This window comes from Felis catus, chromosome D3, assembly GCF_018350175.1.
Source record: "Felis catus isolate Fca126 chromosome D3, F.catus_Fca126_mat1.0, whole genome shotgun sequence".
Classification (NCBI taxonomy): Eukaryota; Metazoa; Chordata; class Mammalia; order Carnivora; family Felidae; genus Felis; species Felis catus.
In genome coordinates, this window is record NC_058379.1 from 66,205,417 (window position 1) to 66,217,650 (window position 12,234).

Genomic DNA, 12,234 nt, shown 5'->3' on the forward strand with positions numbered 1-12,234 from the left:
AAGTGGTGATTAAAGAAGCAATGTGCCCCCTCCAAAACTACATTCACCTATACTACGAACCGTGGATATCAGATTCAGATATGAGCCACACAATGCATACAAACCAGTCTGTCCAACTGCCTAAAATCACGAATAACAAGCAAGCGCTGCACGAGTATTTATAAGAAAATGAAAAAGTGGGTCCAATTACACTGCAGTGATGTTCAGCATGCTTCTATAATAAATAGGTTTGTCAGACTGGGAGTTCAGAAAGAGAAAATCAAGAGAGGGAGGCCTTTGGTTACTACAGTGAGTGAAACGCTGGTATACTGGTCAGGGGAAAGGCCAAATTTTTGTGAGCTGAACAATCAAAACGTAAAATTAAGAAAATAATTTCATTTATAATGAACAAAGAATAAAATACAGGGAGATAAATTTAACCAAAGAATTGTAAAAGTTGAACTCTGAAAATTGCAAAACATTACTGAAAGAAATTAAAGACTTAATATGTGAAAATACATTCCATGTTCATGGAGGACAGCAATACTCCTCAAATTGATACACAAATTCAACATAATCTCGATAAAAATTTCAGCTGCCTTTTTTGCATAAAATGACAAACTGGATCTTAAGCTCATAAGGAAATGCAAGAGACCCAGAATAGACAAAACAATTCTGAAAAAGAAGAACAAAGGAGATCTCACAGTTTGCCACTTCAACACCTACTACAAAACTAGAGTAATAAAGACAGTGTGGTTCTAGCATAGATCAATGGAAGAGAACTGAGAATCCAGAAATAAAGCCTTATATTTACGCTCAAATGATTTTCAACAAGGGTGCCAAGACAATATAACAGGGAATGAGTAGTCTTCAATGAATGGTGCTTAACAACAAGATATCCAAAGACTGAAATTGGGCCCTTAACTTCCATCATATACAAAAATTAATTCAAAAACTATCATAGGCCTAATGTAAGAGCTAAAACTTTAAAACCCTTAAAAGAAAACACAGGAGTAAATCTCAATAACCTTGGGGTACACATGACACCAAAAGTACAAATAACAGAAAAATAGATAAATTGGACTTCATAAAAATCAAAAATATTTGTGCTGAAAATGACACTATGAAGAAAGTGAAAATATAACCCACAGAATGGGAGATAATAGTTGCAAATCAATTATCTTATAAGGGACTTATATCCAGAATTAAAAAAAAAAAAAAAAAACCCTTGTAACTTAATAGTAAGATGAATAATCCAATTTAAAAATGGGCAAAGGATGTGAACAGACACTTCTCCAAAGAAGATATACAAATGGCACACAGAAAGATGCTAACATCATGAGCCATTAGAGAAAAGCAAATCAAAATCCCTCGACACCACGTCACATCCCCTGGGATAACTATTTAAAGTAAGATAATAAGTGACAGCAAGGATGTACAGAAATTAGAACCCTCATACACTGCTGGCGGGACTGTACCGTGATGCAGCCACTATGGAGAACAGTTCCTAACAGTGGTGATGGCTGCACAACCTTATAATCATACTGAAAACCACTGACGTACATTATAAATAGATGAACTGTATAGTATGTGAATTACATCTCAATAAAGCTATTAAAAACAAAGATGAGCGATTTTTAAAATTTAGTGAGCCGACAAATGAATGAGAAGTAAGGAAGTAGAGACTGGAATGTAAAACACAGAAGATTTTTATTTCTCTTTCCTTAAGCCAGAAGAGACCTCGAGGGGTGTAAATGCCAACTGGAAGACAGGGAGTTGGAAGCAGCCACAAGATGAGCCATATGATCAAGGGCAAGGCAAGCAACCACACGTCCTCCAACACACAGGCATCCAGAGGCTTCCTCCCCAGCCTGTCCCTCAGGCAATTTTGAACCTCCCCATGTCCCATCTCACTCCACTCCAACCTCACCTCACTGCTCTCTCTCCTCACTCCAGAATTGCCCTTGTAATTTCAAATTCTTCCCCTTCACTAACAAAATGAAGTCTCCAACTGCTACTCCCAAATTCGCCTGCCCACTCCCAGCAGCTCTAGCAACAGATAATATGGCTAGAGAATCAACTGAATTTTTTAAAAACTTCCTAGCCTCTCTGGGAAGAACACATAAGACTTTTATTTCCCCTGGGGTGGAAGTCAGTGCTTCTCTGGCGTTCAAAAGTGGAATCAAAAAATTCCACCTGTACAGGTTAGGGAAGTTAGGTCCAAAGAGGAATTAGCCTGGAGTTGGCCTAAGGAGGGAGCGGAGGCAGGACAGAGAAGCTGGTGCTTTGATTCAAATGGACCATCCAGACCAAGGAAGCTACCTGGAGGGAAGGACGGACAACTGTTTGGGCTGATGGCAAAGGCCTGATACCGTTCCCTCACAAATCCCAAGACCGGGGCAGGACCTCTAGGGTGTGAATGTGGAGGGAGAGGGAATTTGCTGAAATCATCACCAAAGCCAAGGCCTCAGGAGCAGTGGTGGCTCCCTGTGGCTTATGTCACTTTTCCAAAGCATGGAAAAGGGGAACAGGTCCTGAATGGTCTCCAAGCTTCCAGCCTTTGCCCCACCACCAATTCATCCCAGATGCCATTACCACTGGCCTTCCTGAGACACCACTCTAAACACCACAGACACAGCCACAGCTCTCCACTTAATGAAAGACTGACTCTTAACTCTGGCACTCAGCGCTTCTGATGACTCAGTTATGATCGTGCCTCGAGACAAAATCTTCTTACAATGACCCTTCCGCGCGTGCTTTACTCTGAACTCCTGCTATATATATACTTGTCATCCGGCCCTGGTTACAGGTTTAGACGTACGGTTACTTATCTTTATTTATCTTTATGTTCTGTCTCCCTCCACATAAACCACAAGTATCTCAAGGCCAGGGACTATATCTTATGTTTTTGGATCTGATCTGCCCCTGATTTTCAGCAGTGTTCAATAAATGTTTCTTGAGACACTAGTGATGGATTGGAGGACTGTAAGGGTTTACTAAGTACCAACTGTGCGCTGAGCTCTGTCTTAGGTACTAGAATAAAGAACTTTAGATAAAGACATTATTCAATTATCTAGAAAATATTTACCATGTATTCTGGCACACTCAGTTTATTTTTATATGCCTCTCAGAAAGCAGAGGGATTATCCAATGAATTCAGAGGAAACGCAACTTTTAGACCAGAATATGAATCTATTCTTATGCTAAAAATACAAAATCTCACTTAAAAAAGGCAGCTTCCAATTACTTTGCCTACTTGAGTTAACTAGAGATAAAGGAGAACATACTGTACATATAATAATCATTACAGATCACAGAATAAAATCTAAGTAGGGCTCCATGTGTTATCAAGTTATGTGTGCAAAAATTCATACCATGTTATTTTAAACAAAAGACAAGTTTCTTACAACTAAAATTGGCCGGGAGATGAGGAATCCGTATTTCCTTATTTTTGATCTCCACATAAATTACATATGGATAGAGAACAAATTTTAAAATAATTCCACAGAAGGAGAAATAATCAAGCACTTATACAGAAATGGAAGAGTCGTTAATATGGAAAACCACACTTAACCATACATCACAGTAAATAAAATATGCTCTGGAATGTTGTGTACATGTGGGAAAAAACTAAAGAATGCACACGAACTGCCACTACCAGTTATCTCCAGGAGATGGAATTCAGGGTATTTCATTTCTGCTGCACATTTCTGTGTGTGTGTGTGCGTGTGTGTGTGCGTATGTGTGTACTCTCAGGCACACATACTTCTTTAAGCAATGAGCACTTTTGTAAAATCAGAAGAAAAATGAGAGTTCAAGTTCTGGGAAACAAATGGAAGTTTCCTCATTTGCAATTCTTTCTCTCTGAACTGGAGTAAGTGAAAATAATTACGACTCCTTTCCTCCCATAAAAATAACAACGAGCTGCTTCTTCATGAATAATGAAGGTTCAATTTTACACATTTCACAGAATACTTCCATGAGATTATTCTAAAGGCAGGGTCTGTTTATCAATAATGTCTGTATCCACAGCACTTAGCACAATGTCTGGCATGGAACAGATAAAAAGGGCTTGGACACGTGGGTTTGTATCAGATCAAGAGCTCTTGGGGCAATTTTACCAGCTCTCCTTGGGCGGGGGGGGGGGGGGGTAGGGGGTGCGTATACAGGGATGCTGCACAAGTACAAAGACTTGGGGGGAGTGATGGGGTCTCTCTATATTTTGCTTTGAGTACATCTCCTCTTGGCTGCCACCTCTTTCCTGTTGCTCTTAACAATCTTACTTCACGTGTCAGAATTTTGTAGGCTTGACCTCTTCCTCCTCCTTTATACACTTCCTTCACCCAGCTTCTGGGCCCTACATTCTCGGTTAAGAGCACTGGGGACACATAATACCTCACTGGTAGCTTCCCACACTCCTTTGTGGGTCCTCCTCTTCTCCCCAAACTCTTAAAGTTCGGGTGCCCTGGGTTCTTTTCTTATTACCTTTTCACACTACCCTCATTCCCAAAGTGACCTAATTCAGTCTCCGGCTTTAAATATCTCTAGGCTAAAGACTCCCAGATCTTCATCTTGAGCCTGGAGCTCTTTCCCAAGCTCTAGATTCCCATACCCAACCCTACTCTCCATCTCCATTTGGATGTCTAGCAGACACTCGCTTCTAAATTAGCATATTCAAAACTGAACCCTTGATCAGCCCCCAAACCTATTCCGTCCACCACCTCCTCCATCTCAGAGTCATCCTTGACTGTTTTCTCCCACATACCACATCTAAACCATCACCAAATCCTCTTGGCTCTATTTGCAGAAGCTCCCAGACTTCAAACACTTCTTACCACCTTTGCTATACAAGTCTGGTCCAAGCCACTGTCACCTGTCGCCTAGATTACTGCAACAGTCGCTTAGAGGGTCTCTCTGCTTCTACTGTTGCTCCTTTACAATCCATTATCAACACTGCAAGCACAGTGCTCCTTTAAAGCATAACTCAGGTGGTATCACTCCTCTGCTCAAAACCCTCTGGCACTTACATATTTCCCTCGGAGTAGAAGTTGCTACAATGGCTGACACAGCCCTGCATGACCTGGCCCTGTGTTACCTTTCTGACCTCATTCCACTACCCTCCCCTCCCTCACTCTATCCTATCCAGACTGCCTCCCTGCAGTTCTTGGGGCAAACCAGACAGGTCTCCTTTAGGGCATTAGCCTGTAACACTTCTCCCCCAAAATCCATGTGGCTAACTCCCTCGTCTCTTTCTGTCTTTACTTAAATGTCACCTTGGAAAATTGCAACCCATCTTTATCTCTCACCAGTACTCCTCAACTCTGTACCCTGTTCTTTTTCCGTTTTCCTAACACTTATCGCCTCCTAACATATCACATATTTTAATTATTTTTTAGGGGGATTATTGGTTTGTTTGTCTTCTCCCTTGAGAATGTAAACTGCCTTAAGGCCAGGTTCTTTGATTTTCCTGTTATTTCCCAAGTACCCTGAACAGTTTCTAGGTGACCAGTGAGTGTTTGCTCAACAAATGAGTAGATCTTAGGAGGCACAAAAGGAACTAAATAATACATAGTGCATCCCCTACCTTCACTCCTGTAACTACTCATGGGAAGGAGGGACTAAGAGGTAGAAATCATCCAGGCAAGAGCAATAGGGGATGGCAGTTTAAAGGTCTTTCTGTTTCTGTGATCAGCTTTCTGGGCCACATCTCAGTCTATCTTTAGCAATCACCATACATTGTTACTGTTAATGAGTTGTTGGCATTCAGAATTTAACTAATGTTCACATACATTCCAGGACTATAATACACTGCATCTGTAGAATAAGTCCAAATCTAAAAACCTACTGTACTTAACCTCTAATCTACCAAGATCACCAAAGTCAGGGTCCTCTGAGGTGGGGATATTCTAGTAGAAAATGGTACTAAAAGATGAAAAAGTTATTAAGATGCTCTCTTGGGAATGAGGTGATAACCACAACCTAACAACATGAGGTCATCTACCAGATGATTAACATTGAGGAATGCAGGTCAGCTGCCGAGTAAAAAATCCACAAGCCACCCAAACTGTCTAAAGGCAACAACACATGACACTACTCACTTCCTGAACTGAGCCTTGGAACTGCTTTATGGCTCTGTAAATAGTTATATTTACAAATTGTATTACAGATAATAAAGATTTCATTAATGTAGAACTTTATAATTATGACCCAAGTACAGCCAGCACTAAAAATGAATCTATTTACTCTAAGAGAATAATTTTTTTCAATGACAAATATGAGGGCCTTACTGGTGTTATGGACTTTTTCCATTTGTTTTTTTCACGCTACTCAGAGGAAATTTACTAAATTCTTCTAAGTGACAAAGCTTGGAAATATTCTTCAATACCAGCACCTATTGCTTTATTCAACAAACATGACCAAGTGCACAGAGAGCTGCGAAGGATACTAGGAACAAGACAAGGCCTTCCCTCATTGAGAAGGGAGAAGAGTTGTTGACAAAATAACTACGAGTGAGGCGAGTGACAAAAGGGATGCAGTGTGCCACTGCAGGAAGGAGTAATGTGAGGGTGATGAGGGAAAGCTCTAAGGAAGCACTGTTTCACTAGAGATCTCATGACTGAGCAGTAGCTAGCTAGGGCAAGGGGGGGCAGGAAGAGGTGTCAGGGTAGAGGAAACAGCATGTGCAAAGGTCCTGAAGCAGAAGAAGATAGACAGATAGATAGACAGAGTTGAGAACCAAAAGAGATAACAGTGGTAAACCTGAGGCTGCAGAGAAAGATAGAAGCCAGATCATTCAGGGCCCTGAGACCATGGAAGGACTCCAGACTCTAGCCTCTGGGCAATGGGGAACATTTGAAAGGTTTTAAGGAGGAGAGGTATCAGTTTGGGTTTTGTTTTTAAAACTATCAATTGGCTTTAGTTTAGAGAATGGGCAGCAAGAATGAACTCGGAAAGGCCCCTTTAGCAGAAATCCAAGAATTCTTCCTTGGAGGATAGTAGTGGTGGGATGGAGAGAAATGAGCAGAATTAAGAGAATATTTAGGAACAACAACTGGCAAGACTTAGTGACTGATGAGACTTGGAGAGTGAGAAAAGGTATGTGGCCCAGATTTCTGGTTTGACCAAATACCTCTAGAATGAAGGTCTCTTCAAATAAATTAACATGGGTGTGTACAGGAAAATTGTCTAATATACGTCAATAAAATAAGCAGTTGGTTTTTCACGATGGATTAAAAGCTTAAGGTTTTTAGTTTATTTTAGAAACTCTCTTGCAAACAAAATAATTTCACAGAGCATCCTCTTAAGTTTTTAAGTACTTAAAACATTCTATCTATAGACAGAGACATATAGATATATGAATTTATTAAGCTACTGGATTGCGATATTTGGCTTTAACTTGAGTTGTCAAACTGCATGACTTTGAACTTATCACTTGTCACTTCATCATTCATTTGAAAAAAAAAAAACCCTACAGATTAAGATTTAAGATTCTGTTCTCTACATGACTGATGTTTACATGTTATGCACAACCACATTCTAGGTTCAGGGACCTTATGCATGGTTGACCAAGGGCTTTTTTCTTCCTCCTCTGTCTAGCTAGTTCTTTACCAGCCCAATACAATGCAAAATTATTTCTCTTAAATATGCTTCTTAAATTAGATAGCAAGATGGCTTTCGCCCCAAAGAGTAACTCCTCACAGGCCTGGGTATACTGATGTGCACAACTCCATTACAGCCTTTTTTTAATGTATCATAATGAAAGACAGTCACATAAAGCATTTATGGATTATTAGATACCGTACCGGTGAACACCTGTCTCTTGTCAAAATTTTGTTCCCATGAGAAAATCAGATTTTGATACCTTTTTTAAGTTATGCCTGCTCTGCACATCACCCCCTTGTAGAAAAGGAAATTCCCAGTAATTGTAATACCATCATCATTATTTCCTTAATGTAAATTCAGTTCTAGGTAAACCAGAATAATCTAGGTCCAGCCATCCAGGGCCAGCATTTAATCTGTTCACTGTAAAATAAATGTCATTTCAGAAAATACACAGGAGTAAAATTAAAACCCAAGCTGCATCGAATACAAAACATACCAACAGAAGAAACCCAGAAAATTCAAATCTATCTCTACTGTGTGAGCCCTGCCCTGGTTTCATTTCTGGACATTCATTCCCCATCATAAATGACCAGGATAATGAGAAATAAACAGCAGCAGCAGCACCATCACCTTGAATTTCAAAAGTGAAGAGGTCCATCACTATAATCTACTTTCTATCTGTCGCTATCCATAAAGTTCTACCAGAGAGTACATGCTACGCGTGGAGGAGCAGTCCCGTCCCTCTTTGTGCATGAGAGGATTGAAAATGTTCCTAGGTTTAAAGGAGAAAAGAGACAGAGTCAAAAGATGAGGCTGGAAACTGAAAAGCTACTACATGGCAGGAATCCAGACCTAGGTGAGAAAAAGTCAAGGAAGCAGAAAAGGGCCCACAGAGGTCAGAGGAGGAAAAGGAATATACGGGCTCCTGACAAAACCCGGCAGGGGAACGTGGAAATGGAATAACTGAACAGGGCCAGTGTCAGTGGGTAAGGGATCAAATACTGGGAGGTGCGGGCAGTGACTGCGGAGGGTTCAGGGGATGGGTAGCCCTGGATAGAGAGGCCCAAGAGAGGAAAAAGGAGACAGGCAGAGAGCATCCGCCAGGGTGTTGGAAGGCTAGCGGGGGCGATCCTCACCTTGATTTTTGTCCGGCTGGCCTTGGCCTTGGCCCGGCGCTGGGGCCTTACCGCCTCGGCCATAGACCCTGCGGCGGCGCCGTCGCCGTTTGTTTTTATCAAAACCCTGAGCGTCCCACAACCTGCCCAGTTCCGGCCTCTGGACTTGTCACGTGATCAGACATCCACCACTCCCGGAGAAGGGGCGGCACCTCAGGGACGCTACGGGCCGCAACGTAGGACAAACCACTCCAGGAGGCATTTTTCACTGAAAGATGGTAGATCCGCCCCCTTCCGTCCAGGCTCCACCCCTGGCCCGGCGTGCGGGGCCTCCAGGTCCAACCCGCCCGCGGCTTCCAGAGGGTTGTGTAGCTCCCGGGCCCTGGCCGGTTGACAAGTCGCGTCTGCCTCCCTGGCCCACACTCATTTTGGCCCCGCACACCTCAGGCACAATGGCTTTAAGGAGTCCGGGGAGGGATGTTTGTCAATCTTGTTTTGACCTGTATTTAAGTCAGTTAGCCTCTGTCTTTGCTTGGCGCTCTTGATGTTCCTTAAATGCACCTGAGTTTCCTCTTTTGTAAAGGAGAATGATGATGTTTGATGAAGGTTAAATGGGCTAATCGTGAAAGGTACCTGGTAGAGCGACAGACATGTTAGTAAATGGTATTACTAAACAAATTGCCAGGCAGGAAATGGACACCTGATCCAAAAAGGGCAAAGAAGAAATAAGACCCATAAAAGTATTCTTAATATAGAATGTATGTACTTTGTGTGTACCTTGCTTCATTTTTAAATTCCAGATGTTAAAAGCTTGGCCCCATCTCCCTTCCCCAGCTGTTCCATTTCTTTTTCCAAAGCATTTAGTGCCTCTTAAACTACTATAAAATTTGCTTTCATGTTTATGCCTGTCAGCTCCTCTAGAATGTAAGATCCTAAAGGGCAGAGTTCTTTGTTTTGTTCCCTGTTGTATCCCAAGGGCCTCTACCACACTGGTCAGCATATAGTAGACGCTCAATAAATATCTGATGAATGGAACAAATGAATGTGAGTTGTTTTGTCTGGTGGTGGGGTAAGACAGTTGAGATGGCTTGTACGGGAGGAAGGTAAGTCTATTCACCCACTGGTAGCACATCCTAGAATGAAAAATCCTGAAATATGATGTGAGAAATGAAAAGCACTCCAAAGATGGACACTGCACAGTGACTTGTCTGTGAGCTATTTGATCATATAAAGTACAGTTTCATATCTTTTGATCTCAAATCCTCAACAATAACAAAAAAAGTTATCAAGCTACTCGGAATGCCCCTGCACTTTGTATACCCTGGTGTGTGTGTGTGTGTGTATTTAACTTGGAAAATATGAGCAAAATCTTTATGCCACCATTACTACCAATTACTTTTGCTGGTATTTCTCCAGGTCTGGAATACCCTTTCTGGTTTCCACTAATTCAAATCCTTTTTGGACTTCAAAGTTCTCTGTTAGTCACTACTTAGCAAAATGGAACTGACCCTACCTTCACTTCCAGTGATTTACAACTTAATGGAACTGACCCTACCTTCACTTCCAGTGATTTACAACTTATTTGGGAAGCACACATGATGTATAGATAAACTGCAATAAATGTATCACAGCCTATGGGGAAAAGGGGGCATATGTTACATTTATAAACTGAATTTGTTATACCTTAGTACCATAAGTAGTTGGTTTTGTTGGTCAGTTCAGGCAATAGAAGAAATTAATCTATATTAAATTTAATACTGTAGTTTACAATGTCTGAAGGAATTTAAATCACAAATGAGACTGATTCTTTGACAAAATTTGGTCTATTGAATTTGAGTTGACCAAATGGTAAAGTTCCCCCTTGAAAGTGATTATTAAAATTTATTAGATTTATAAATAGAATGTTGAGATTCATAAAGGCTTAAGAAAACTAAATTAAAAAAAAGAGAGAGAGAAAGAGAGGCGACTGGGTGGATCAGATAAGTGTCCAACTTCGGCTTAGGTCACGATCTCCAAGTCTGTGAGTTGGAGCCCTGCATCGGGCTCTGTGCAGACAGCTCAGAGCCTGGAGTCTGCTTCAGATTCTGTGTCTCCCTCTCTCTCTGCCCTCCCCCCCACTCATGCTCTGTCACTCTCTCTCTCTCTCTCAAAAATAAATAAAAAAACTTTTTAAAAAATTAAATTTTAAAATGTATATGACAAATAAATTGAACATTAATTTTAAAATAATTCGTTTAAAAGATTCATTTCAAACAAGAAAATGATGGGGGCACCTGGGTGGCTCAATAGGTTAAGTGTCAACTCTTGATTTGGGCTCAGGTCATGATCTCTGGTTCATGAGATGGAACCTGGCGTCAGGCTCGCACAGAGCCTACCTGGGATTCTCTCTCTCTCCCTCTCTACTGTGCACTCATGTGCTCTCTCTCTCTCTCTCTCTCTCTCTCAAAAACAAACAAACTTTAAAAACAAAAACAAAAAAAACTACAAAACAATGACAAACGTATTTTCTATATATAAATTCTATCTGCAGAAACTCTAAAATATTTACAGCAAGCACAATCACTGGCCTAACTGAGCACGAAGGTTTGCTATTACCGATCCTTCAGCAGTAATAATCTCCATTTCCTGAGCACTTACTATAAGCCAGGAACTGTTCTGAGGACTCTTCATGTAACCCATTTGATTCTCGTGCAACCCTACAAAATTTTATTGTTCTCATTTTATAGACAGAGACTAAGGCCCAGAGAAGTTAAATGATTTGTCTAGAGTCACACAGCTAGGATACGGGAGAGCTGGGATTTGAACCCATGCAATTGTGCGGCATAAACAGACTTTTAAGATAGGTAGCCAGGTTTACTCTCTCTGTATTTGCAATACTCTATACTTATACACTGGGGCCAAGATGAATATCAGAAATATTTTATTTAAAGATACTGAGTTATTCAGAATAGTCACAGCATTGACATGGGCATTGATTTTATATTTTTTTTCTTCCTTTAAAGTTTCTATATAATAGTTTTAAATTATACTATTCTTAAAATTTTTCACAAACATAGAAGTACAACATAGAAGAACGTGTAATAGAAAGTTAACCTGTCTCCCTAGAGTCAATAATTACTAACAGTTCACTATGCATTCTTTCAGACTTTCTACCTATGCACAAATACCCCATTCTTAAATACTCAGTGTCTATGTGTATATTGCCTGTGACCTTTTAATTCATAAATCTTGGAGATATGTGTTTATAAAGAAGATAGCTCTATTTCTCTTTTTTATTTTTTCAAGTGAGAGAGAGCACACGAGTGGGGGAGAGGGGCAGAGGGAGAGAGAGAGAGAGAGAGAGAGAGAGAGAGAGAGAGAGAGAGTATCTTAAGCAGGCTCCACGCTCAGCATGGAACCCAACATGGGGCTTGATCCCACAACCCTGGGATCGTGACCTGAGCCAAAATCAAGAGTCAGACGCTCAACTGACTGAGCCACCTAGACACCCCAATAGCTCTATTTCATTTTTCTCTTAATTAATTTAACATTCCCTTTA

The 12,234-nt window shown here is 40.9% G+C and overlaps 1 protein-coding gene across 1 annotated transcript in view; it reads right to left on the reverse strand.

The window, feature by feature from the left end:
- EPG5 (ectopic P-granules autophagy protein 5 homolog) overlaps positions 1–8,871 on the reverse strand; it is a 108,009-nt gene extending 99,138 nt beyond the window's left edge. Inside the window, exon 1 of the mRNA XM_011288022.3 lies at positions 8,718–8,871. Coding sequence (XP_011286324.2) covers positions 8,718–8,780 — 63 coding nt within the window. The 5' untranslated portion in view covers positions 8,781–8,871. The remainder of the gene's footprint in view (positions 1–8,717) is intronic.
- Positions 8,872–12,234: the final 3,363 nt, after the last annotated feature.